The following is a 27,999-nucleotide window of genomic DNA, read 5'->3' on the forward strand; positions in this document are numbered from 1 at the left end:
CATAAATATTGCTAACTGATTACAACAATCAAATTGATGTCGTCTCGACCGAACATCATTTCCCTAACATCCTTATCAGTCTTCATTCGCACCCAACCAAAGATACCGTCAAGTCTCTCAATACTTATAATTTTTTCCCCTTTTGGTATTTTCCCATCTAACCAACGAACCAGCTCCCGCTTCAGTTGATTGAACGTAGTGATGTTCCAGAACAGCATCAACATTTGAGGTTCGTCCATCGCATAAATCACCTTACCGTATCGGCGACGAACATCAAACATGATTGCCAAATGATTGTGTGAGATGTGGAACATTTACTCACACAACGCATCTATTTATAACACAAAAAATGCATTTTAGGAGGAGTCTCCAATTAAATTGGCGACTCCTCTTAAAACCTACAACAGGAGTCTCCAACGCATCTATTTATAACACAAAAAGAATCCATGATTAACCCTGTACCTCATATTTAAAGCATTGTAATCTTGTATATTATATCTTGCTATGGTTGAAAACAAGACACAAATTTTATTAGCATCATCCTGCTAAAACACATGTATTATCTTTTTAATTTATTGTTTTCAATGCTGACTATCATTATTGTGACGACCCCAGACCTTGTGATACTTACACTATTTGCTTGGATCACTGCATACAAAATCTTCCATAGAAACGTGAGGTTTCTTAATGATTTTGGCGTGGTAAACATCAAGCGTTCGAGGGGCTTTAAGACGTGTTTAAAAAATATTTTCACGAATTACTAGTGTTCTGATTTTTCATATGCTAGGATGATTTTGATTTATCACCTTATTCCTCTGAATCCCTGGTAGGCCTAGCAAACATACATGCCTAACTCGTTTAAACTGGCTCTGTAAATGACCAACAAAAATAGAGCAGGACGGTACATGCATTGCATATTCCCTTGTTTGATAACTCTAAAGAGGTGTAATATTTTGTTCAAGTATATATATATATATATATATATATATATATATATATATATATATATATATATATATATATATATATATATATATATATATATATATATATATATATATATATATATATATATATATATATATATATATATTAATTAGACGTTTATCGCACGGATAAATTTTATTAAATTATTATCGATAAATATTGATTAGAAAAATATTAAATATATTTATATTACTGTTTTTCATTGAGTTTATTTTTTATTTAAAAAGTTAACCGTAATTTAATAGTTTACATTTTATAAAAAAGTAATAATATATTTTCAACATAATAAGAAAATTAAGATTCAAAGAAAATATTCTCTCAATATAATATTAATTTGTTTTACTCAAATAACCCAATTTTTTAATAAAAAAATCATAAAATAATTCATATTTCAGATTAATTTCCAAATTATATCATTCTTCTAAAAAAAAAACGTCAACACATAGGTACCCAATGAATTGACGTCTACCCTTAAATTTAAAGAGGAAACGTCAATTATAATGGCTTCTGCACATGGTGTTGTCCATCTAATTGACGCCTTGTGTAAAAAATGAGAGGAGACGCGAATTAGTCTGACTTCTATGTGTATTGTATAATTTTTTTGTATAAATAGAAGTGCAGTGTGATTCATTTTTCCATATCTCTTTTCATTCTATTACAAACATGGTTTGTCTTCGTCGTTGCTATGGGAAAGTTATTTATTTGAGAGGCAAGCCTCCGATGAAGATGCTTTTCTGGAACATTTTTCATTTCGAGCAACTATTGAAGGAGTAGGTTCATTGGTTAGACGGAAACATGCCTGAAGGCGAAGAAATTAGAAGTATTGATAGACACGATTCCGTATGTGGGTGGGTGCGAGTTAAAAATGATAAGGATGCGAAGGAAATGATGTTTGGATCAAATGATATCAATTTGATTGTTGTAATCAATTAGAAATGTTGTTTTTAAATGTTGTGGTTAAGTATTTTTATCTATTTTGATATCTGTCGTTTGTGTTGTTTATTCACACTTGTTCGTTTTTAAGTGCGTTTAAGTTGGGGTGATGTTTGTTATTAACATTGTTGTAACAAAAAATTATTAATATATCAAAATCAAAGGTTATAAAAGTTGAAAGGAGATACTAAATTATGATGCAGAGGTTGCTCCGAGATTGAGACATTTTTTCTTATTGTGTCAGATTTGACGAGATATACTACATAATCTTATCATTTTATCAGCCATATCCATTTCTGTTCTAATACGCGTGCTGTTTGGCCATCCTTTTTTCTTTCTTCGCATCTCATCGTTGTGCCAAACTATGTCCCCTTGATATGGATGTCAACATTCCTCCATTGCTAGCACTGAGAAGCTTTCATTGTAGAAATTCATGACAATAATGGTCTTATAAACATCAGATAAATGACTGTAAGCTTTCTGGCGAGTATGTGCACACGCCCCAATGACATGGGAGCAAGGTATACGAAAGACCTGAAACTTGCTACAGTCGCACGAACTTTTGTTTAGTCTGACAGTATATGATAAATTTGGTCTCCCCTAATTGTGGTCCATTGTTTTCTATACACTGAAATTTTGCCTATGACGGTCAAAGATTGTAACCAAGTGTGTGCTAGCTTTGATAGTTTCCTCTTTCATCACTTTCATACAACATTTACTGAATAATTGACCTGACATTAACATTGCACTCAATCTTTCTCCTCTGGTTGCGAAGGTCGATGCCAACCTAAAATAGGTTGTTCTCACCAATGCGATTATTGGTAGATTTCTAATGCTTTTGGACATGCCGTTCATGTATTTCACAAGGTTTGTTGTCATGTGACCCCATCGACATCCTTTTTTAAATTCCCTTGTCCACTGCTCTAATGGTATGTTATCCACCCACCTTCATGCATCTGCATTTGACAATCTAATTTTGTCACGGTAATATTGAAATGACAGTTGAGTTAGAGAATACCCTACATTCACCATTTTTGTGTGAAGGTTCTTGTCTTTGATTGCACGCATGAAGTTTTGTGCGATATGTATAATGCAATAGACATGGGTAGCAGGAGGATTATGCCATCCGTTATCTTGGTTATTGTAAGCACTCTCAATAGAAGCACTCTCAATAGAAGCACTCTCGTTTTTACCTTTATTAAGACATGTTGATAGAATAAAAAGTTATAATTGGAGGTCCGCTTGCTTGACTTATCTTTATAGCTCTTTGTGTAAAAATACACACAAAAACACATCTACATTTTCTGGATGTGCTATTTTTCTCCAAGCATGGGGTTGGTCCAGACTACCGTTCCTAGCGCCCGTCAACCACAATCCGTTCACATTCCCGCACACACAAAAGTAATTTCCTAACAATTAACGAGATTTACTTGCTGTTCGCACGTGGTTTTCGTGCAAACAATCTCTAGTCTTCCTATCGAGGTTTACTTGCAGGACCGGCTACAAAGTCCTAGACTAAAATATGTTGAGTATATGATGTGTTTTTTGGCGAAGTGTTTGGATCAAGAAAACGACAGGTAAAAATGCTTGTAAGAGAAGGTGCAACAAAAATAAATGGATAAAAGAAAGATAAATGCGTAAATAAACAAAACAAATGAAATGACTTGATAAATTAAATGGTTGAAAAGTAAATGTGGAAGTAAGTGTACATTTTTGCAGGAAGTTAACTATTTTCTCTTAGACGCTTGATACTTCAAGTGTTTTCCTTTTGCAATGTTACAAATGCCCCCTTAAAACTGAAAATCAAATCTACTTAAATAGTAATAAAATATAACTACTATGTGGTTGTTGTCCATTCATGATGCGCCACGCGCCAGAGCCTGTAAACTCACGTCTTTAGAAAATTCTCCCACATTCTATTTAAATGATTTGTATCAATCATGTCATATTTCGCTTCGAATTCGATAAGCTCACCCCCACCGAATTTCTTTCGACCTGACTTAGGTCCCTCTTGACCGTCGAACCACTTCGACTGCATTTCTCCTGCTTCGATTTCTCTTCTTCGGCGTGGTCGAAATCTGTTGGCTAACACTTGCTTTACCAATTATTATCTCTAAATAATATATTTACCTTTTTGGTGCAGATGGTCGGCTCGTGGTATGAGTTACAACAGATGTCCTAGACACTATCTTACCCAATATTGCAATCTCTTGGATCACCTTTGACCAACATATGTATTGTCATTAACCGAATTAATTCATAATAATTTGTTTATAATATGACCTAATTATGATCTAATATATTTTCACATTTCAGTTCATTTGGCGTCCATATCTAAACTTGGATCATGACCATGAAATCAATGAATAAGATGCAACAATTTGGACTGCATGCACACTGATCATAAGATTCACCAATGTGGGAGATGCACCATAGTGATCGTGTTAAATTGTAGTTCAGTATGCTTCAATACATCCCAGATCCCCCGACAGACCTCAGAGAATGACATCTACGAAAAGTTAACGACCGATGGAACTTTAACCCTTGACAAAGCTTCGTTAGATCTGAGTGTCGAGAATGGAAGCACCGACAAGACCATGTCTTAACTGACGTTGTGATGCCAATCGAAGAAAAACCAACTCGTAATTATATGGCTTGGTACAGATCGGTTGGATTTGAGTTCTTCGCCGAAGATATGTACTTATACGACCCACGCCAGGTAACTTACACACAAGAAGGTTCAACATCTAACCCTCACAACATTTCCAGACCGGTTACTCGCAAGCCCATACCCATCAAAATTATCGGTCCACAAATAGACAAATCTACGACCTTAACATGCCAAACACCCAACCACAATACCAATAACATACCCTGTACCACCACCAACAAGAAGATCATCATCAAGACACCCAACATCACTATGCACCCAACACATCATCCTACCATAGTCGCCTTAGCCAAAACACTCATCAATCATTTAACACCAACCGTCACTCCTCCTACTATAGCCAAGAAGTCCAAACATCACAAAACTAAAATATGCAACAACCATATGGCTACCAAACACCACAACAACGATTTCAATCTTTCCTTGACGCATCATTCACACCATTTTTGCCCTTCAATCTTCCCGATCACCCTCCAATAACTCAAACACAACCCAACTACTCTAGCATGAGTCACGAACTCAGCTATGGTGGTACCGCTTCATTGCATACGCATGACTACGCAGATTTGTCTGAATATCTTAGGGAATCTCTTACAGGTGGTGGTGATGTTCTTGACCCCTCATATCCTTAAACACCTGGAGTGAATCATCAATGTGGATTAGGGTCACGCGTTCGAGTAGCTAGGGGATGTGGTACCGGAGGTCGGTTAGGTCACCCCGGTCAACGACATTGGTCTTTTTGGTATTCATATGTAAATGCATATTAATATTTAAAGCAATTGGTCCGATTTCGACTTTTATATAAATGTACATTGTTCTTCAAAAAAAATTATACAACACACGTAGATGCCAGACCAATTGGCGTCTCCTTTTAAACCTAACGCATAGGCGCCAATTGGATTGATAACACTAGGTGCATAAGCCAATCCAATATGCACCACATCTTTAACTTAGAAAACAGACGCCAATTCATCTGACACAAGTTCTTCAAAGTGAGTTATTTAAAAAAATTATCTAAAATATGGATTATTTTGATTTTTTTTAAATTAGATTATTTAAGTAAAAAATTCATAATAATATGAGTCGTGGTTAGTAAAGTGATACTTAAAATTGACATGTGGGTATATTAAGTAAATGCAACAAAATGGTTGATAAAGGAAAAAAAGGGGAATGAAGGAGATGAATTGTTTTAATTTATTTTTCTGTATCTGTTTCTGTAAGCAAAGTAAGAATAACATAAAAATGTAACTTAAACATAAAATTGAGGAGTCGTGATCAATATCTTCTAAAAAATAGGTGTCATCATGTATTCATTTTATTAAACAATTATTATGTATTAGGGGAGGAAAGATTGTATAACCGCTACCTCTATTTAGAGATCATCTTTATTCAATATTTCATTTATTTTATTTTGAACATTGAGATGCCTATTTAGATACAAATATTTATAGTATTTATATGTTTATTTTTTAACCAATTTAGAATGACTTAAAATGAAATATTATTAATAAAAACCACACCCCACGTTCTCAACTACTTAATTAAATAAAAAGTTTAAAAAAAGAATGCCAACCTCCACACTCCATGCTTTCAATTACTTAACTAAATAAAAAGAAGTTAAAGAAAACCCTCAGCGCAGTGGTTTAAAATATAACCTCTATGTTTTCAATAATTATAATTAAAAACATAGATTATTATTTATTAAATGTTTAAAATATTTTTATATACTATTTATTTAAAATTTTAAAGTTTGATCTATTAATGAAAAAATGTCATATGTATGATAGCTATGAAAACAGTAAAATGCTAGACATGATATGCAAGTCTCAATCTCAATATTTACATTTATTTTATTTTATTATTATTATGGTTAAATACTTGATTGTTCTCAAATTCTGAATAGAATAACTTCTAAATCATTTCACCATCATTTTAATTTTTTTTTAATTGAAATATATTGACAGCGTAAAATGATTTTACACTGTCAGTTAATCTTAGATATTAGATATTAAAATAAATTTGATTTTTATTTTAAAAATCTATAAAATAATACAAACGGATGCTAGTGATGAATTGACTGTGTAAATCTTTTTACACTAACAATGTATAGTAATTAATCTCTTTTAAAAATATATACATATTATTGGAATATATATTATGATAAAAAATCAATATTTGATTTGCACTTATTGTTTTCAAATTAAACATTACAAAAGTTTAAAAAAAGACATAATATTATGGATTAAGGAAAATTAAGATACAATTGAGATCAAATTAATAAATTATCCGATTTTCAATATGATATAAAAAAAATTACAACCTTACAACCAGTTAAAACAGTTAAAAAAGTACAGTAGAATGTACCAAAACAAAAAGCAAAACAAATCAAAATAAGAAGATTAATAATGTTGAAATGGTTGCACAATGTTGATTTTAATATTATAATTTTTTGAATATGAGAGAGGAGCGGTTACCTTAACAGGAAGTAGGAGTAACATGTAAAAACAAAAAAGAAAAGTATAGTAAAATGCATCAGAAAATGATAAACTATAATTTATCTATAATAATTTATAATCTATAACAATGTAAACCTAATTTTGGTGCAACATATTTTCTTTCCTCTTTTACACTTTAAAAACTGTTTTTTTTTTAAAATGGTAGACATTAATAAGTAACCATACATTATGTGCAAATATTAACTTCCACTAATCCATTACGATTAACCTCCATATATATTTTTTTTATTTAACCGTGTGTTTATATGAACCTCCATTATTTGACAAAAAAAAATTGAACTCTCAAAAATCAAGTCATTCATGCAATAATATTTTTTCTTTTCAATTATATTCTTATTTTAATATTAATTTTGCATTCATCTATGTGACAACCTTCGCTCCTATCTTTCTATTTATCTATGTTGGTATAATTTTACATGATATATACTATGGTATTCAATGATTCTCTATCTTATCTGGTCACATACGTTGACAAATTATCATTCTCACCATCATTAGAGAAGCAAGTTGTAAGAAAAATAAAGGTAAAATATTCCGTTATTTTATTGTATAATTTATGTGATAACTTCCATAAAATTCACTACTATTAACTTCCATAAATTCAATTTTTGTAGATAGAGTATCACTTACTTGCATCAACATTAAATTTAATCATAGTAGAAAAAACACCATAAAAATTTGCATCGACATATGAAAATCACTATAAAAACATAATTGCATCCACATGAAGTTTAATCACAGTAGAAAAATGTTATTTATTTCAAATCTATTTTTTTCTAATTTATCTGGTAATTGTTTGTCAGGAAATAATAGATGACAATCAAATATATGTAGAATCAACCATAGTATGTGAATCAATCATTATGTGAATCAACCATTATCATCACTATGAACCTTGAAAATTCAGATTTCTTTTTTAATTTATTGATGTTTTTCATTTGTAAATTTTATTAATTTATTAGTAATAAACATATTAAGGGTGTGTTTGTTTCAAGGTTTTAAAAAATATTCCTGGGAATATTGTCATGGGAATGCAACATTCCCATGTTTGATTCAATTTTTTAAAAGTTATTCCAAGGTATATTTTATTTCCAGGAACTTTATTTTCACATGGTTCTTTAATTTTTATTCCAAGGTTTAAAGGGTGGGAATTCAACATTCCCATGAGAATAAAATTCAACTAACTACAACTCCCCACTACTACTCACATTTATTTATTTATTTTATTTTTTTATAATTTTTAAATTAAATAAATATTATAAACATTCCTAGGAAATTTAGTTTTTACCAAACACTTGGATATGAATATTATTCCAAGTAATAATAATGATGGGAATAAGATTCCAAGGAATGTTACTTCTAAACTTGAAACAAACACACCCTAAAAATACAAAGTTTGGATATTTTTAAATACTACATTTAATTTTACAGATAAAATAATATAATGGAAAATATTCGTAGTCAGGATTCAAGAAAACGTCAAAGAGAAAGACGAACACAAAATGCAAGACATCGAAGACAACAGATGAGTCTTGAGCAAAGACAACAAGAATTGGCTAGAAGACGTTCGAATTACAGACAAAATAAAGACAAAGGAAAACAAGTTCAAACATGTGATCTTTCTGATATGAGAACCATGATGCCATTTCAAGACTTGACAAATGTCAATCTTGCTTCTCGATTTTAACAAAGAGCACATGGCAATGAAGCTGGACCGAGTACCACATATGTCAGTCGCGTTCCATCCGCGGGTTAGAAACTTTAAATTATTGTATAGATTATACTTTAATACTTTATGTTTAAAAAATATCAATTAATTATGCAAAAGTAATTGGCTAATATGTTAATTCAATACTAATTTACAAATCAAAATTTTACATACCCGATTTTCCAACAAAATGATCACAATGATTGTGGCAAGACCATTTATAAGAAATATTGATGTCAATGATTGTGGTAAGTATAATTCTGTCTATACTCAAATTAATAGTAACACACATTTATATTTATATATTGTTGCTATTTTTCAACTATAACTCTATATTGAAGTCAATACTTTCTTTTATAGAATCACATTCACAAAATATGAATTCACCTGTTGAAACTCACGAAACACAAACAATTTTGGATCAAGGTATGATTATGTACTTTTAATCCATACCATATATTGTATGTTTTTATTTAAATATTATTTCATGTTAGTCACCATGTATATAATAAGTATATTTCTTTTAATGCATGTTTTATATGTAATAAAACACAGAATCACGATATATTTTTCAATCAAGACATAACATTGCTAGAAATTTTCGAAATACTTTTATGACAATAAAATCCCTACTTCCTACTTCGAGTGAGTGTAGATGATGCAATGCAAAATTGTTTCATAGAGAATCTCAAGATATGTGTTGTAAAGGTGGAAAGGTGACAATTTCACAAGTGCCTGCTCCTGACGAGTAGTTACAGTTATTTTTAGACAGTTCTACTGAAGGCATACATTTTCGACAACATATTAGAAGTTACAACCATGTAATGTCGTTTACTTCACTAGGTGTTCATGTCGACGAAAGTTTGATTACAACTGGTCGTGGTATTTACACATTTCGTGCTCAAGGCACAATTTATCACAAAATAGAAGGTTTTCATCTGAATCAAGGTTCAAGGCCACGTTACTTGCAGTTATACATTTATGATACCGATCATGAGCTTCAAAATAGGATGAGGGAAAACCCAATACTTAACCAAACCGTAGTGTATAAATTGCAAAAACTACTCCATAAATGCAACCCGTTTGTCATTGTGTTTAGGCAACTTGCACTAGAGCCAAATATTGAAGAATGTAGGTAACTCATTAAAGAACGTCCGTCAAATCAACCACAATATAGTCTCCCTTCAGCTTCCCAAGTCGCATCAATTGTTATAGGCGGCGGTGATGAAGATACAATAGAACGTGAAAGATCGACCTGATTTGTTAATAAGAATTTTTCGATCAAAATTTGAGCAGTTGAAGGTTGATGTCATTAACAAAGGAGTCTTAGGGAGGGTTAAAAGTTATATGTATGTAACTGAATTTCAGAAACGTGGACTACCACATGTGCATATGCTACTCATCTTGGATACTGATGACAAGTTATGGGAACCTGAAGAGTATGATAGTGTGGTGAAAGCAGAAATACCACGACATGAATCTGAACCAAAATTGTATGAAGCTGTGTTAAAACACATGATCCACGGGCCATGTGGAGTATTGAATCATAACTCTCCATGTATGAAGAATGGTCATTGTAAAAAAAGATACCCAAAAGACTTTTGTGAAGAGACGCGTAAGGGAAATGACTCATAACCTGATTACACGAGAAGGTTTAGTGATCCCATTTTTTAAAATAGAAATGAGTCTGTTGATAATAAATGGATGGTTCCTTATAATCCATGGTTGTTTTTGAAGTACGATTGTCACATTAATGTTGAGATTTGCAACAACATCAAAAGTATTAAATATTTGTATAAATATGTTTACAAAGGTCCTGATCGAGTTGCAATGGAGGTTCACAGAGGTACATGTATGGATGAGATTCAACAATATGTTGATGCAAGATGGATTTGTGCACCAGAGAAATTGTGGAAAATATTTAAATTCACACTTTACAAGTTATATCCCTCTGTTGAAAGACTACAAATCCACTTGCCAAATCATCATCAAGTGCGGTTCTATAAGCATCAAAGAATCACGGATGTACTAAATGATAACCAAAATACAACAACCATGCTCACTGAGTTCTTTGCACTAAACCAAATGGATCCACATGCTAGGAATTGTTTGTACAGAGAGATTCCAAAGCACTATTGTTGGCTAAATGGGGTCAAAAAATGGCAGTGGAGACGGACAAAACGAAAAGTTATTGGTCGAATCTATATAGTATCTCCTTCAGAAGGTGATAAATTTTATTTACGTGTTTTGTTGTCTCATTAAGAGGTATAACAAGTTGTGAATGCCTTCTTACACATAATGGTGCGTGTTTTTTTACGTTCAAAAAAGCAGCCAAGGATTGGGGGTTATTAGAGAGTGACAATAGTATTCGTGAATGTATGCTTGAAACATCAAATATGCGTATGCCATATGCTTTACGAAGGTTGTTTGTGACTATATTAATTTTCTGTGAACCAACTGATGTTAGAGGCCTATTTAATGAGTTTTATTCCTACATGGTGGAGGATTATCAAATGACAAATATTGTTGTGGGAAATAACTTTGAAGATATGTTATTGAGGGAATTGAGAGATCTTTTGCTGCTACGTGGAAAACTAATCAAAAACTATGATCTTCCAATATTGACAATGGAAACAAATGAAGTCGGGGGAGTGCCAACAATTATTCAAGAAGAGTTGTCGGTCCAAATTCCAGATGAAGACATTCAATTTGTTGAGAAGTTAAATAATGACTAGATGAGTGCGTACAATACAATTATGAACTCCATCCACCAAAAACAAAGTCAAATTTTTATTGTTGATGGTTCTGGAGGAATAGGTAAAACTTTCCTTTATCGAACTACTAGCGTCCAAACAGGCACTCCGTCCACGTTTGTCCGCTTTTTTTTATTGCGCTAACGGGTGAAAATATTAACAACATTTTTTTTCTATAAATTTGATTTTAATATAAACTAATTATATGATGAAACATATGATATTTATTCATATACATATTAAATTTTGTTTGCAATATGTAATATTCACGCATTAAATTTGGGTTGAATTGAGAAAACCGCATTGTGACGTGACTATATTTCAACCGGTTTTTTCAAGAAAATCAATAATGTGAATGAAATAATTTGATGGTTAGGAATACCGTATTATGGAAATCAAAATAGATTACACCAAAATTAAATTTTGTTTTTATATATTGTTATAGATTGTTCAAAACAATAAGAAGAAAAAAAATATTTCTCACAGTTTATTAAGCAAATAAAAATAAACATTAACAAAGACATTAAGTGACATTGTTGCTTAATAGGAATGTCAACCATGGAACCGAAATCATAAATATCTCTCGTTTCACTGCAAAACAAATGAAGTATTAGTAGTAAAAAATTAAGTGTAATCTAGTGAGTACACGCCAAGTGTGACATTGCAAAAATATAGTTGAATGATTAAACGTAACAGATAAATACCTGAGGTTGTGACAACAAAATTTCTTTAAAAGCTATAGTTTTGGTAAAATCCCCTCCCCCCCCCCCCCCCCCCCCCCCCCCCCCCCTCTACTTTTCCGTCTTTAATTAGCACTTTTGTTGCAGCCCGCGAAACACCTCTTTATAAAGCAACATACAATTGTTCGTGACGGAAAACATGTCGTGGAAGATAAATTCTGAAATTTGGAATTGTTTTTCCTTGTGATTTATTTATAGTGATTGCAAAACTTAGTTTGACAGGAAATTGTTTTCTAATAAGCACAAAAGGAAGTCCCGCACCATCAGTGGTTTTGAGCTTAATTCTTGGTAAGAAAGCTCTTTTTCCAGCGTTGTGGCATGTAAGTATTTTGACATCAAGCAAATTCATAAAAAAACCATGACATAACAATCTTGTCCCATTACAAAACCCAAATCTTGTCCCATTACAAAACCCAAATTTAGGGCCTGTAAGTATTCCTATTGATATAGATTATGCGTATCACCCTCAACCTCATCAAAAGATAACAAAATATGTTCATCTCCAGGGAACTTATTAATAATCATATCATTCAACATATGTACATCACAATTTTTGGGAGTAAGTATGTCTCTCTCCACCATAAATGAAGCATCCCATCCATGGATTTCTAATTGGGGAAATGTATGTTGCATAAGCTTTTTTATGGAGCTTTCTCCTTCCCATGGTATTATAATTTCAGCAGGCATCTTGACCATGTCATCCTCTTTATCAGGTTCATTGCCATCTCCAATCCTCATCAGAAACTGTGTAAACTCGTGGTCATGAATTGATCACATATTTTGGCGGAAGTGTAGGATCTTTGTGGTGGCCCATAATTGAGACCTAACAATACACACTGAAATCATTTGTCCTCTACTTCCTTTTTCAATAACAGGAAGCACCTGGCGAAAATCTCCTCCCATGATCATTATTTTTCCACCAAATGGAGCATTGATATTCATAATATCTTGCAGTGATCGATCTAATGCTTCCACACAATATCTATTTATCATGAGAGCTTCATCCCAAATGATTGCATTGCTTATTCTAATGAGTTTTGCAAGGTCACAATTCTTTGTTATTTTGCAAATAGAAATGGGCTCTATATCAAAGGAGATCCCAAATCGAGAATGTGCAGTTCTACCTCTAGGTAATAATGTACAACTATACGTGAGGAAGTTGTTGCTAAGACAATTTGACTATTATGTCTCAAATTTTCCATTATAGTTCGATAAAGGAAAGTTTTACCTGTTCCTCCAGGACCATCAACAATTTTTTTTTTGACTTTGTTTTTGGTGGATGGCGTTCATAATTGTATTCTAAGCACTCATCTGGTCATTATTGAACTTCTCAAAAGATTGAATGTCTTCATCTGGAATTTGGACCGACAACTCTTGAATAATTGTTGGCACTCCCCCAACTTCATTTGTTTCCATTGTCAATATTGGAAGATCATAATTTTTGATTAGTTTTCCATGTAGCAGCAAAAGATCTCTCAATTCCCTCAATAACATATCTTCAAAGTTATTTCCCATAACAATATTTGTCATTTGATAATCCTCCACCATGTAGGGATAAAACTCATTAAATAGGCCTCTAACATCAGTTGGTTCACAGAAAATTAATATAGTCACAAACAAACTTCGTAAAGCATATGGCATATGCATATTTGATGCTTCAAGCATACATTCACGAATACTATTGTCACTCTCTAATAACCCCCAATCCTCAGCTGTTTTTTTGAACGTGAAAAAACATGCACCATTATGTGTAAGAAGGCATTCCCAGCTTGTTTGACCTTTTAAATGAGACAACAAAACACGTAAATAAAATTTCTCACCTTCTGAAGGAGACATTGTATAGATTCGACCAATAACTTTTCGTTTTGTCCGTCTTCGCTGCCATTTTTTGACCCCTTTTAGCCAACAAATATGCTCTGGAATCTCTCTGTAAAAATAATCCCTAGCATGTGGATCCATTTGGTTTAGTGCAAAGAACTCAGTGAGCATGGTTACTGCATTTTGGTTATCATTTAGTACATATGTGATTCTTTGATGCTTATAGAACCGCACTTGATGATGATTTGGCAAGTGGATTTGTAGTCTTTCAACAGAGGGATATAAATTGTAAAGTGTGAATTTAAATATTTTCCACAATGCCTCTGGAGCAAAAATCCATCTTGCATCAACATATTGTTAAATCTCATCCATACATGTACCTCTGTGAACCTCCATTGCAACTCGATCAGGAACTTTGTAAACATATTGATACAAATATTTAATACTTTTGATGCTGCTGCAAATCTCAACATTGATGTGACAATCATACTTCAACAACAACCATGGATTATAAGGAACCACCCATCTATTATCAACAAACTTATTTCTATTTAATAAAATGGGATCGCTAAAGCTTTTCATGTACTCAGGATATGAGTCATTTCCCTGACGCGTCTATTCAGAAAAGTCTTTTGGGTATCTTTTTTTACAATGACCATTCTTCATACATGAAGAGCTTTGATTCAATACTCCACATGGCCCATGGATCATGTGTTTTAACACAACTTCATACAATTCTGGTTTAGATTCATGTCGTGGTATTTATGCTTTCACCACACTATCATACTCTTCAGGTTCCCGTAACTTGTCGTCAGTATCCAAGATGAGTAGCATATGCACATGTGGTAGTCCACGTTTCTGAAATTCGGTTACATACATATAACCTTTAACCCTCCCTTAGACTCCTTTGTTAATGACATCATCCTTCAACTGCTCAAATTTTGATAGAAAAATTCTTGTTAACAAATCAGATCGATCTTCTGGGGTTTGATAGAGGCCTAGTTCAGAAGTTATCTCAATCTAAGAAGGATTGCATGTCATTGTAAGGAATACGTCTAGTTTACCATTGTTAAGAACAATGGCCATACCATCTTGGTATCTCTGTTTCGTATCTCGCTTACTGCCAATAAATGTTGATGGCAGTATTGTTCTTTGTCCGACATTATCTATAGAAATATATGAAAAGTATAAAAATTAAGTGTGTGGATAGTGGTATAAACATAAAGTATACACTCTTCATGTATAAATATAATACGTTATATTAAATACCTGCGTTATTCTACCCATCGTGCAATGCATCTTGTAACCCATGATATACCGCATACCAAATATTATTTTGATTTCTTCGGATCCATGTCAACCTTCCTGTTTCAATATTTACATAATTGTCTACAACATACAGTTGTAAAAGTCGGCTCGATTTTAACAATACAGATTGATCATTATGATGAATCTACAGTGAATAAAATAATCAATCTTGAATTATTTTTTCACACATTTAGAAGTATATTTCTTAGAAAAATAGTTCAGCGTGTACCCGAAGCACATAACTGTAGTACTCTCGGCATGTAACATTTTTTCCAACATTATTTTTTGTTTCTATGTCCCAACCATATGTTCAGAACGGTAACAATATAGGATACTATAAAGGATCGTAATACCCCATTGTTTCTTGAACCTTTGTTAGCTTTCCATCACAGTTGATGACAGTTATATCTCTTCCAAGTTCTATTGTATCTTCATCACCACCGCCTATAACAATTGCTGCGACTTGGGAAGCTGAAGGGAGACTATATTGTAGTTGATTCAACGGACGTTCTTTAACGAGTAACCTACATTCTTCAATATTTGGCTCTAGTGCAAGATGCCTAAACACAATGACAAACGGGTTGCATTGGTGGAGTAGTTTTTGCAATTTATACACTACGGCTTGGTTAAGTATTGGGTTTTACTTCATCCTATTTTGAAGCTCATGATCGGTATCATAAATGTATAACTGCAAGTAACGTGGCCTTGAACCTTGATTTGGATGAAAACCTCCTATTTTATGATAAATTGCGCCTTGAGCACAAAATGTGTAAATACCACGACCAGTTGCAACCAAACTTTCGTCGACATGAACACCTAGTGAAGTAAACGACATTAGATGGTTGTAACTTCTAATATATTGTCTAAAATGTCTGCCTTCAGTAGAACTGTCTAAAAATAACTATAACAACTCGTCAGGAGCAGACACTTGTGAAATTGTCACCTTTCCACCTTTGCAACACATATCTTGAGATTCTCTATGAAACAATTTTACATTGCATCGTCTACACTCATTCGAAGTAGGAAGTAGGGATTTTATTATCATAACAGTATTTCGAAAATTTCTAGCAATGTTATGTCTTGCTTGAAAAATATATCGTGGTTCTGTGTTTTATTACATACAAAACATGCATTAAAAGAAATATACTTATTGTATACATGGTGACTAACATGAAATAATATTTAAATAAAAACATACAATATATAGTATGGATTAAAAATACATAATCGTACCTTGATCAAAAACTGTTTGTGTTTCGTGAGTTTCTACAGGTGAATTCATATTTTGCGAATGTGATTCTATAAAAGAAAGTATTGACTTCAATATAGAGTTATAGTTGAAAAATAGCAACAATATTTAAATCTAAATGTGTGTTACTATCAGTTTGTGTATAGACAGAATTATACTTACCACAATCATTGTCATCAATATTTCTTATAAATGGTCTTGCTTCGTGGTTATCATTTTGTTGGAAAATCGGGTATGTAAAATTTTGATCTGTAAATTAGTATTGAATTAACATATCAACCAATTATTTTTGCATAATTAATTGATATTTTTTAAACATAAAGTATTAAAGTATAATCTATACAATAATTTAAAGTTTTAACCCGCGGATGGAACGCGACTGACATATGTAGTACTCGGTCCAGCTTCATTGTCATGTGCTCTTTGATAAAATTGAGAAGCAAGATTGACATTTGTCAAGTCTTGAAATGGCATCATGGTTCTCATATCAGAAAGATCACATATTTGAACTTGTTTTCCTTCGTCTTTATTTTGTCTGTAATTCGAACGCCTTCTAGCTAATTCTTGCTGTCTTTGCTCAACACTCATCCGCTGTCTTCGATGTCTTGCATTTTGTGTCCGTCTTTCTCTTTGACGTTCTTTGAATCTTGACTACGAATATTTTCCATTATATTATTTTATCTGTAAAATTAAATGTAGTATTTAAAAATATTTAAACTTTGTATTTTTAATATGTTTATTACAACTTGCTTCTTTAATGATGGTGAGAATGAGAATCTGTTAACATATGTGACCAGATAAGATAGAGAATCATTGAATAGTATAACATATATCATATAAAAATATACCAACATAGATAAATAGATAGATAGGAGCGAAAATTGTCACATATATGAAGGCAAAATTAATATTGAAATAAGAATATAATTGAAAAGAAAAAATATTATTGCATGAATGCCATGATTTTTGAGAAATTTAATGAAGGAATCCATGTTCCTTGAAACTACATTGAAAATATTTGAACATGATGCACAAAGTTAACCATTTCTATTGCACATAACTCCATCCAATGCAGATAACATATAAAATAGATTTTGATAGAAACAAAAGAATCTACAAATTATGAATGGACATTCAAATTCTTTTTGTCAAAGAATGGATGTTCATATAAACAGACGGTTAAATAAAGAAATATATATGGAGGTTAATGCTAGTGGGTTAGCGAAAGTTAATATTTGCACATAACATAAAGTTATTTGTTAATGTCTACCTTTTGAAAAAATAAATAGTTTTTAAAGGGTAAAAGAGGAAAGAAAATATGCTACATCAAAATTAGGTTTTACCTTTATACATTGTTATAGATTAAAAATAACCACTTCCATTTTCAAACCACCATGAACACGATTTATAATTTCCATTTTTTTCAAATTTTTTGGACTATCTTTTATTTTTAAGGAATAATTGAAAGGAAAGTTATAGAAAAAAAATAACTTCCAATAAAAATAGTCAAAATATAATTCCACTACTTCCATTAAAAATAGCCACAGAAATTATAAATATTTATATAAAATAAAATAAATAAATAATAAATTAATAAAATTACAAAATTAGCCTAAATTTTAACGCCAAAGAATTGTAAAAGAATTTAACAACTTTTATTTAATAATTGTTATTGGTATTAAATTAATTTATTATTATTATTATTATTATTACCATTATTATTATTATTATTATTATTATTATTATTATTATTATTATTATTATTATTATTATTTAGTATATATTTTTGTATGATAGCCAATAAATAACTTCCATTATTTCTATTAAAAATAGCCACTTCCATTTTCAATTTTTTGGACTATCTTTTATTTTTAATGAACAATTGAAAGGAAAATGATAGAAAAAAATAAATTTCATTAAAAATAGGCAATAAATAGCCACAAAAAATATAAATATTTGTATTAAATAAAGAATTTAATTGATATACACTGTCAGTGTAAAGATTTTTTACACTGTCAGTTAATAACAACCACGAATATATTTGAAATGAATAAAATAAATAATAAATAAATAAGAAATGAATATATATATATATATATATCAAACGGAGGTGAAGGGAATGATAGAGAGGGGAAATTTTTTAATTACCTATATATTTGATTCAAAATATGAAAGAAGAGAAGAGTAGAGAAATTTTAATTACAAATATATTTGATTCACAAACAGAGTAAAAATATTTAAAATTAGTTTACCTTTTTATGCTAGTAATTTTACTATAAGACTTAGGGTAATGCTAACTTGTGCCACAAGGGCACAAGATAAGAATTAAAGAAAGTAATTTTGTATTGGAAATTGTGTATTGATTTTAATAAAGATAGAAAATTAATTTTATAATTGATTTTTTCAATACAAACTTTCTATAAATGGGTGTCTTATCTTGTGCCCTTCCTAAGACTTATAATATTTATCGTTCATTATTCTATCAGAAAATTATTATTGTTGAAACATAAATATTAAATCAAAGAATATCACAAAATATTTTATAAATATGTTATGATAATAATATATAATTTCAGAAGATTATTGAATACAATAAAATCTAAAAAAAATATTATAAAGAAAAATCTTATGATAATTAAAAAGTGACATTAAGATACACAAAATAAAAAATGGGGTTGACTTGAGCCAAGAGCAAACTTTTAACCATAAAATAGAAAACTACAACATCAAAAAAAGAATAAGAGAATTTGGATAGAAAATATAAAATTTTAATAATTTTTAGGGATAATTTATAATTTTTATAAAAAATAGAGGTTAATTTCGTTAATATAATAAATTATATTTTAGTATTCTTCCCATCCCCTCGATAATACTCCGATTTTTAGGGAACAAAAAATCACTTAACAAGAGATTTTGATCCCTTCCTCATCCCTCCGATATCCTCCTAAAATAATGAATCAAACACTTTTCATCTTAAATATCCCCTCCCCTCTTCCCCCAAAACCCTAAACAAAACATACCTTTAATGTTAACGTGCTCTTACATTATGTTTGTGCATTGATGTGTTCCTGTCATCAAACTGAATGTTTATGTCTAGGTCTGACTTGCTTGCTTTGGCCTATGATGAATCCAAGTTTGAGTTCCTACGTGACCCCATTGCTCTATGGTCGGGTTCATATTCGGTCTAGAATGAAACTAGATTGTACATAATCTTCAAACTGATTCTTCAATTCTTTCAACTCTAATGCGAACATTCTGTATGGTTCCATAGAAATCGCCATAGTACCAGGTACAAGATCAATAGTAAACTCCACCTCTCTCTTGGGCGACAATTCAAACATGTCATATGGAAACACCTCTAGAAATTCACACACCACTGGTAACCCTTCAATAGTCGCCTGACTCTCCACAGATAGAGAGGTAAACATTGCAAATGCTTTAGCTTCATATTTCAACAATTCCTTCAATTCTTTAGCAGATATAAAATTATCTTCTTGTTTATCTTTAGGAGCAAGAAACTGTAAAATTTTGTTGTAACAATTGATATAAACATGGTTGAACTCTAACCAGTTCATTCCCATAATTACATCCATATCTTCCAACGATAAACAAGTTAAATCAATACCAAAGTCCTGCCATAGATGGACAAAGGACAATTCATACATACCAAAGAAGTAGTCACTGCGCTGTTAGCTAGAGTGTCAACAACTAGTCCATCATTCAGAGTAGATAAAACAAGACCCATTTTTCGTACACAATTAGCAGAAATAAACGAGTGCGTTGCACCCGTACCAATAATAGCAATCATAGGAATGTCGTGAATATAACATGTACCTCTAATCAACCTGTTAGAACTGTTAAGCTGAGATCCAGTCAACACAAACACCTCCCCTCGAGCTGGGATTTCTTTGATTTCTGAAAAGTGGTGCTGATGTGACCAGGTTCCCCACAATTGTAACAAGTAAGCACATTAGTTTTGCAATCAGCGATCAAATGTCCTGACTTCCCACATTTGAAACATTTCTTTTCATCACTTTTACATTCATTAGCATGATGTCCTGCACCACCACACCTGTAGCACTTGATAGGAGCAAGAGCCCCCCCAGCACTTGGCCTTCTACCATCTAAAATTCTCTGTTTCCCTTTGTCAGCTAGAACACTATACAACTTTTCACAATTCAGGCGCCTTCCCCTTTTCTCACTCAAACTTTTATAATGAGAAGACCGAACCCTACTGTCCTCATCATATATTATGCATTTGTTTACCAGTTCAAGAAATCGACGAATCTCTCGATACCTGATGCCCTGCTTGATCTTAGGACACAACCAATTCTCAAACTTGATACATTTTGAAACCTCTGCAATTGCATCATTGTAGTGTGGACAAAATATCACAAGTTCCTCGAACTTAGCAACATATTCAACAATAATTGAGTTCCCTTGTTTCAATTCCAGAAACTCAATCTCTTTCTTACCACGCACATTTTTGGAAAATATCGCTTCAGAAACTCTCCTTTGAACACAACCCATGTAATTTCATTACTCGCAGCTTCCAATCTCTGGCGAGTGTTACCCTACCAATCATTAACTTCCTCAGTCAACATATGTGTACCGAACTACACTTTCTATGCCCCAGTACATGCCATTATCCTAAAAATCTTCTCAATGTCCCTAAGCCATGCCTGTGCTCCCTCTGGATCATATCTTCCTTTGAAGGTAGGTGGGTTGTTCCTCTGAAACTTTCCCAAGTCGCGGAACTCATCATTTCCTCCCTGTTGGTTGTTCTGCATAACTTGAGCCACTTCTTGTAAGGTGGCAACAATAACACCATCATTCCTTCCATCCATATTCTAAACATATATACAATATGGTTAGAAGAAACTTATATCAATAGTGTTCACACATTATTCACATACTAAAAACTTATAAGACACTATACACCTGACCGAACGGACCGACGAGGCTCTAATACCACTTTGTAACACCCTACTTCCCGATTCAAATAAATAAAAAAATATAAATAATTAAATCAAGTAGGATGTCACATCCACATAATTTGAAGTTTAAAAGTTTACTTCAACTCATATAAATCACATTGTTACAGCAGAATTAAAAACAATATTTGTTCGGCATCCAAAGCCTCACCCAAACATCCTTATTATTTAAAGATACATAACATGAAAAACACATAGGTAAAACAACCCCATAGACAAAACAACCCCAATGTTACATATAAGAGCGACTCCACTAGAAGACCCGATCGATAACAATATATCATGCACCATCAACTACTTAGGTACACGATTTTCTGTACTCCAAAGGAGTATAGACATAATAAACAAAAAGGGGGTGAGAAACACATTAATATAATTAATCGGTGCATAACATGCTAAGGATAACATTCATGCATAATGCATCACAATCATTCACAATCCACATTCTTACCACAATTAAACACCATACGATATAATGAAAATGCAATGAGACTTCATAACTCGACCCAATGCATATGGTACCAATTGTTTGTCAACGATTCATCATAAAGACCCAATTCCCCCTTTGGAATCCTGAACTTCCCCTTCAAAGTTCTAGATAAGTTTAACATTCCCCTTCGAACTTAAACTTATCTCCACCAACTCAACAATTTATGAATGCATGGCATGGCAAAAAATGCAACTAACATACTTGTCATTATCCATGTTGTGATCCACAATCGATCACCCAAATACAACCATGTACAACATAATCCATTACAATCAGAAGTGAACAAATAATTCAAATGATTCACCATGTCACAATAATTTACCAATACGAACTTCGTTATTATTCATTCTAACATACACAAATATTATAATACACTGTGGTCCACCATTTTTCAATTGGTACACTTATCTAATACGTATTCCACCTTTCTAGACTACCACTTATGTCATTAACGCACATACCAATCATTAGTGACACAATGATTAAATTACCGATACAGACTTCATTCATCTCCATCGTATTTTTATACTTCCTCCCACCTATTGTAACCCTATGATAAGTCCATTAAAATGATTTTCCCCTGAATCAAAATTGTAGTACTCCCTCTCAGCTAACCAACGCATCAAATCCCACCTTAAAACGTGACATGATTCAAAAGTTATGACTAAAACCGTACAAAGGATTTTTAAAAAATAATTCTGTTTGGAAGGACTAAAACAGTACAAACCCAACACATCCCAAACCCCAATTTCTATCCTATAAACATCCCTCATAATATTTTCAAGGATTTTCATCATCAACCATGTACATATATCAATAACTCATTCACCAAACACCAACACATCATCACTTTATAATTTTTCATAATTTGTTCATCATGTTCATATCCCAAAAACTTTTATTCCATGATCATGACAGAAAAATACGGCTAGCATCAACACATCAAATTCATACAACAATCAAGTATTTATATATAACAATCAAAATCTAATCATCTCTCATACAAACATTGCAAACCACCAAGAACTTCAATAAAAAATATGGTAAAGAGTAAACCTAAGAGGGAAGGGCCCTTCACTACCCTCTCATGGATAACACCCTTATAAGAATGGTTTTCCTCCCCCCTTACGTTAGTTTGTTAAATTTCAATTCTTGATAATAGTGATTTTCTTGGTCCTCCTAGCTTTTCCTCTTCTATTCCTAGCTCTATTTTCCTCAAGTTTTCACGTATTCTGTAACTTTCTCTCTTCTCACTTCCAATTCCCTTATAATAACCAATTTTCTATTTTTATTTAAAATCTAATATTACTATTTTATTAAATCTAAACTAAATATTTATTTTAATAAATCCAAATCAAATATTCATTTTAATATATCACTGTAACAATAATAACTAAAATAAATATTTAAATATTAACTATTACTATTATTTATAGAAATCATCCTAATTAAATAATAATAACAACCATTACTTCTCCCACCACCTTCATATCTCTACCTTTTTGCTCCCCCTCTCCCCCCAACACCTTAAATTCTAATTTCTAAGATTGATGTACTACACTAAAGGATCTCCCTTAGCACAATATAACATCACAACACACACAAATTGCATAATTATATTAAGAAAAATAAAATAAAATTTAAGGGCATTACAACTCTCCCCCATTTAAAGTATTTTCGTCCTAAAAAATTTACCTGACGAGAATAATTTGGGGTATGCTTTCCGCATCCGGCTCTTCAGCTCCCAAGTCATATTTCCTCCAGCTACTCCTCGCCAAACAAATTTCACTAGAGCAATCTCTTTTCCTCTCAGCTTCTTCAATTTCCGATCCTCAATTCTCACGGGCAATGCTTCTACCATAAGGTTGTCCCTCACTTGCACATCATCCATCCTAATCACATGAGATGGATCACAAATATACTTCTGAAGTTGTGATACATGGAAGACGTCATTAAATTCGAAAGATCGGGTGGTAAGGACACTCTATAAGCAACAACCCCAATTCTATGAGAAATCTAATATGGACCAATAAATTTAGGAGTCAGCTTCTTTGATTTCAGCACACGTCCAACGTCTTTCACATGATTAACTCTAAGGAACACATGACCACCTTCCTTAAATTCCAAATCTTTTCTTCTCGCATCATGATAGCTCTTCTACCTACTTTGTGCTGTTTTCATTTTATCTCGGATCATCTTCACTTTTTCAGTAGCCTGTTGGATAATCTCTGGTCCAAGTACAACACTCTCACCCGATTCATACCAGCACAGAGGTGTCCTACACCTCCGACCATATAATGCTTCAAACAAAGCCATTCTGATACTAGAATGAAAAGTATTATTAAAAATAAACTCGATCAAAGACACATGACCATACCAAGTACCTCCTTGCTCGAGTATACAAGCCCTCAACAAGTCCTCCAATGACTGAATAGTTCTCTCAGTCTGCTTATCAGTCTGAGAATGGTAAGCAGAACTCAACTTTAATTTAGTACCCAAAGCATTTACAAACTTTCCCAAAATCTGTATGTAAACCGAGGGTCTCTGTTAGAAACTATACTCAAAGGAACTCCATGCAACATCACTATCACATGAATATAAATCTCAACTAACTTTTGTAAAGAGAAACTGATGTTAATTGGAATGAAGTATGATGATTTCATCAATCTATCGACAATCACCCATATAGTATCATGCCCTGTAGGAGTATTCGATAATCCTATCACGAAGTCCATGGAAATACTATCCCACTTCCACTCTGGAATTTCCAAAGGCTGAATTAAACCCGAAGGTTTCTGGTGTTCTACTTTTGACTTCTGGCAAGTCAAACGCGCGTACATAAACTGTACTACATCTCGCTTCATTCCTGGACACCAAAATATTTTCTTGATATCCTGATACATCTTTGTATCCCCAGGGTGAATACTCAAACTACTCCTATGAATTTCCTCAAGAATCAATTTCTTAAGTTCAGGATTGTCAGGCACACATAGTCTACCTCGATTTTAATTAATTTCAGATTTAAGTTTCAGTTTCTTTTTTTTTGTGCTTATAGCAATTAATTTTAGATAAGTCTTAGTTTTTTTCTATCATGTGATAGTTAGAAACAATTAGGATAATCATAATATGAATCATTAGAAATAGTTGTGATTATTTTGTTAATTAGATTAATTTGTTAATTGTGAGTAATAGAATAATTGTGATTAATAGATTGATAGGCTAATTGTAATCATTAGAAATTTTAGGATTAATGTAATTAAACTTAGCTTAATTTTTAATCATGTATTCATGTATTACTTTTAATTAATTAGTTAGTTTTAATTAATTCTAAATAGTCTTGTTTGATAGTTCCATTAATCAAAATTTGTGCATGTTGACCATTTTGCCCCTAGGGTTTGGGATCTTCTGATTTTTCATGCTCCCTTAGCTTATGGGATGTTTAGGTTTAATTGATCATTTTAAGTAATTTATTTCTCATATTATTTTTATCGATTGAGACAATTGATTGATTATACCTCAACCGTTGCATGTTTCCCTAGTTTAGGGTTTTGCTTAGAATCAGTTGATTTAGTTTGACTCATTAATCCATTCATTAGATTGTATAAACCAACTGATCTTTTCCCATTGGTTGTGTTGATCAAAGTTTACTTTGATAAGGCAAATACTTTGCACCGTGCTTAGTTTCCCCAGCCTATTCAAGTGATCAAAACACCCTTGATCACTTGATAAGGAAAGTATCTTGTGTTCAAGATGTACTGGATCTCAGGAGCTCAAGACCTCAAGATTCAAACTCAAGTTCAAGACTTCAAAGTCAGTACAAGGCATTCATATTGCAGATATACTAGACTTCAGTTCAAGCACGACAAAGGTGTATCAACACTTGTCAATCTTGGTTCAAGTTGTATGCCATGAGCCTTAAGCAACAAAGAATGATGAGATGTGGTTTCTCATACCCTTATCTAGAGTGCCTTTGCATATAGGGCGTATGCCCTAGCTATTCAAAGCATTCGTCTTCATTCATAGACTTCAGTACAATTCAAATCATATGATTTTCAAGTCTTTTCTTCATAAACAACATCACATTGCCAAGATCAGCTAGCAAAGGAACACCAACACTTGTCAATCTTGGTTCAAATTGTAGGCCATGAGCCTTAAGCAACGAAGAATGATGAGATAAAGTTTCTGCTACCCTTATCCAGAGTACCTTTGCGCACGGGGTGTAAGCCCTAGCTATTCAAATTATTAGCCTTCTCTCATAGACTTTAGTACGATTCAAATCAAATGTTTGTCAAGTCTTTTCTTCAACGTTGCACTATCAAGATCAATAATTAGAATCTCCTAATATCTACTTGTCAATCACGATGAGAGTTACACACCACGAGCCTTAAGCAACGAAGAATGATGAGATGAAGTTTCTCCTACCCTTGTCTAGAATACCTTTACGTACGGGGCGTAGGCCCTAGTTATTCAAAGTATTCCCCTTTGTTCATAGACTTTAGTGTAAGTCGAATCAAGCAATTGGCAAAGTCTTCTTCAAGCACATCAATCACTCTTTCCTCTTTGGATCACTAGTCATACTCCCCTTGACATTCAGGCATCTTTTGGATTAATTCCCTTGTGATCAAATCTTTGAATCCTATTCAATCTTTTGTTGTTTGCCTTATCAGTCCTCCCGTGCTTTGGTAAACCCTATTCATTCATTGTGAGCCTTATTGCTCCTCTTATGGTTAGACTCTGTTATTCATTGTTTACCTTACCAGTCCTCTTGTGCTTTGGCAAACCCTATTCATTTATTGTGAGTCTTACCAGTCCTCTTGTGATTAGGCATACTCTCTTATTCATGTTTGTCTTATAAGACCTCTGGTGCTTAGACAAACCCCTTTGAGCTTATTTTCCTTGTAAGCCCTCTCGTGTGTCGACAAATCATCTCTTATTCATTGTTCATCTTATAAGACCTCTCGTGCTTAGACAAATCCCTGTTGCCTTGTAAGCCCTCTCATGTTTAGGCCAACCATCTCTCTTTTGTCACTTTGGCTATATACCATCATTGGTTAATGCTACACTCCTTCTATTCAAGCAATTTACCTTGCCTTTTAGCAACCAAACCAAATATCTTTCTTTCTTTGTTCCGCATTAGTTCCACGAACTATAGAGCTCTGACTTTCTCATTGCACGATGAGAACATGTAGGCACAAGGATTCGAACCCTTAGCGAGCATCATAATTATTTCTTTTGCCTTAGGGCACCAACCATATCTTTCATGATCCACCATCTATCTTCAATCATAACCACTCATCTCAGTGACATACCGCCTTTCTTTGGAACCAAATTCAAATTTTCTTAATATCAAAGTTAACAGGCTCTACTGGTACAAATCCTTCCGACACTTGTCCTTCATCGGTTCGTTTACAGTAATCCTCTATAGTTTAGGGTGGTATAACTTTCATGGTGACTTCTTCTTCAGAGTCAGAAGAAATCGGAGGTTGATCTTCAGCTAAGATCCCTTGAGCTATATTTGCTTCCTTGACTGCTTTCCTAATAGCACGTGCGGTTCTTTCAATTTCTTGATCAAACGGTGTCAACGCCAATCTTGAGTTGTGCATACACAAATAAGAAATACCTTAGTAGCACTACGATTATTAAAAAAATAAAATGAAAATAAAGAAGACTAAAAATAAAATGTTGCACAAACGTCGCCTTGTTGAAATATCAACAGTCTCTGACAACAGTCTTGTGTTCGGAGCATTCAGGATGAGTGTAGGAAAGCTCCAGTCTCATCCCTTCTTTATCGCTTAAGGCTCGTGACGTACGATCCTAGTCGCCATTTATTGT

General features: G+C 32.7%; 3 protein-coding genes across 3 annotated transcripts; all 3 read right to left on the reverse strand.

The window, feature by feature from the left end:
- Positions 1 to 16,335: 16,335 nt before the first annotated feature.
- On the reverse strand, positions 16,336 to 17,271 carry LOC127079256 (uncharacterized). Its single transcript, XM_051019663.1, has 4 exons — positions 17,046 to 17,271; positions 16,846 to 16,932; positions 16,668 to 16,733; positions 16,336 to 16,538 (listed from the first exon to the last, which is right to left on the reverse strand). Exons 1-4 carry the CDS (start codon positions 17,269 to 17,271, stop codon positions 16,336 to 16,338), a joined length of 582 nt encoding a protein of 193 aa, XP_050875620.1.
- Positions 17,272 to 19,856: 2,585 nt separating this feature from the next.
- LOC127079257 (uncharacterized) lies at positions 19,857 to 21,213 on the reverse strand. Its single transcript, XM_051019664.1, has 3 exons — positions 20,570 to 21,213; positions 20,351 to 20,528; positions 19,857 to 20,201 (listed from the first exon to the last, which is right to left on the reverse strand). The coding sequence occupies exons 1-3, from the start codon at positions 21,211 to 21,213 to the stop codon at positions 19,857 to 19,859; spliced, it is 1,167 nt and encodes a 388-aa protein (XP_050875621.1).
- A 95-nt stretch (positions 21,214 to 21,308) lies between these two features.
- On the reverse strand, positions 21,309 to 25,070 carry LOC127079258 (uncharacterized). Its single transcript, XM_051019665.1, has 6 exons — positions 24,849 to 25,070; positions 24,552 to 24,690; positions 24,420 to 24,490; positions 23,863 to 24,091; positions 23,547 to 23,560; positions 21,309 to 21,533 (listed from the first exon to the last, which is right to left on the reverse strand). Exons 1-6 carry the CDS (start codon positions 25,068 to 25,070, stop codon positions 21,309 to 21,311), a joined length of 900 nt encoding a protein of 299 aa, XP_050875622.1.
- Positions 25,071 to 27,999: the final 2,929 nt, after the last annotated feature.

The sequence above is a fragment of the Lathyrus oleraceus genome, chromosome 5 (genome assembly GCF_024323335.1).
Source record: "Lathyrus oleraceus cultivar Zhongwan6 chromosome 5, CAAS_Psat_ZW6_1.0, whole genome shotgun sequence".
Classification (NCBI taxonomy): domain Eukaryota; kingdom Viridiplantae; phylum Streptophyta; class Magnoliopsida; order Fabales; family Fabaceae; genus Lathyrus; species Lathyrus oleraceus.

Coding starts and splice junctions, on each gene's coding strand:
- LOC127079258 (XM_051019665.1), bottom strand. CDS start 25,070: ATGTATCAGGATATCAAGAAAATATTTTGGTGTCCAGGAATGAAGCGA. Junction 24,691..24,848: donor CAGGGCATGATACTATATGG/GTGATTGTCGAT, acceptor GTTTACATACAG/ATTTTGGGAAAGTTTGTAAA. Junction 24,491..24,551: donor TTGTATACTCGAGCAAGGAG/GTACTTGGTATG, acceptor TTTTCATTCTAG/TATCAGAATGGCTTTGTTTG.
- LOC127079256 (XM_051019663.1), bottom strand. CDS start 17,271: ATGAGTGTTGAGCAAAGACAGCAAGAATTAGCTAGAAGGCGTTCGAAT. Junction 16,734..16,845: donor TATTGATGACAATGATTGTG/GTAAGTATAATT, acceptor TTTCTTTTATAG/AATCACATTCGCAAAATATG. Junction 16,539..16,667: donor ACAAACAGTTTTTGATCAAG/GTACGATTATGT, acceptor AATAAAACACAG/AACCACGATATATTTTTCAA.
- LOC127079257 (XM_051019664.1), bottom strand. CDS start 21,213: ATGGGTTGTGTTCAAAGGAGAGTTTCTGAAGCGATATTTTCCAAAAAT. Junction 20,529..20,569: donor AAATCCCAGCTCGAGGGGAG/GTGTTTGTGTTG, acceptor CAGTTCTAACAG/GTTGATTAGAGGTACATGTT. Junction 20,202..20,350: donor GCGCAGTGACTACTTCTTTG/GTATGTATGAAT, acceptor AAAATTTTACAG/TTTCTTGCTCCTAAAGATAA.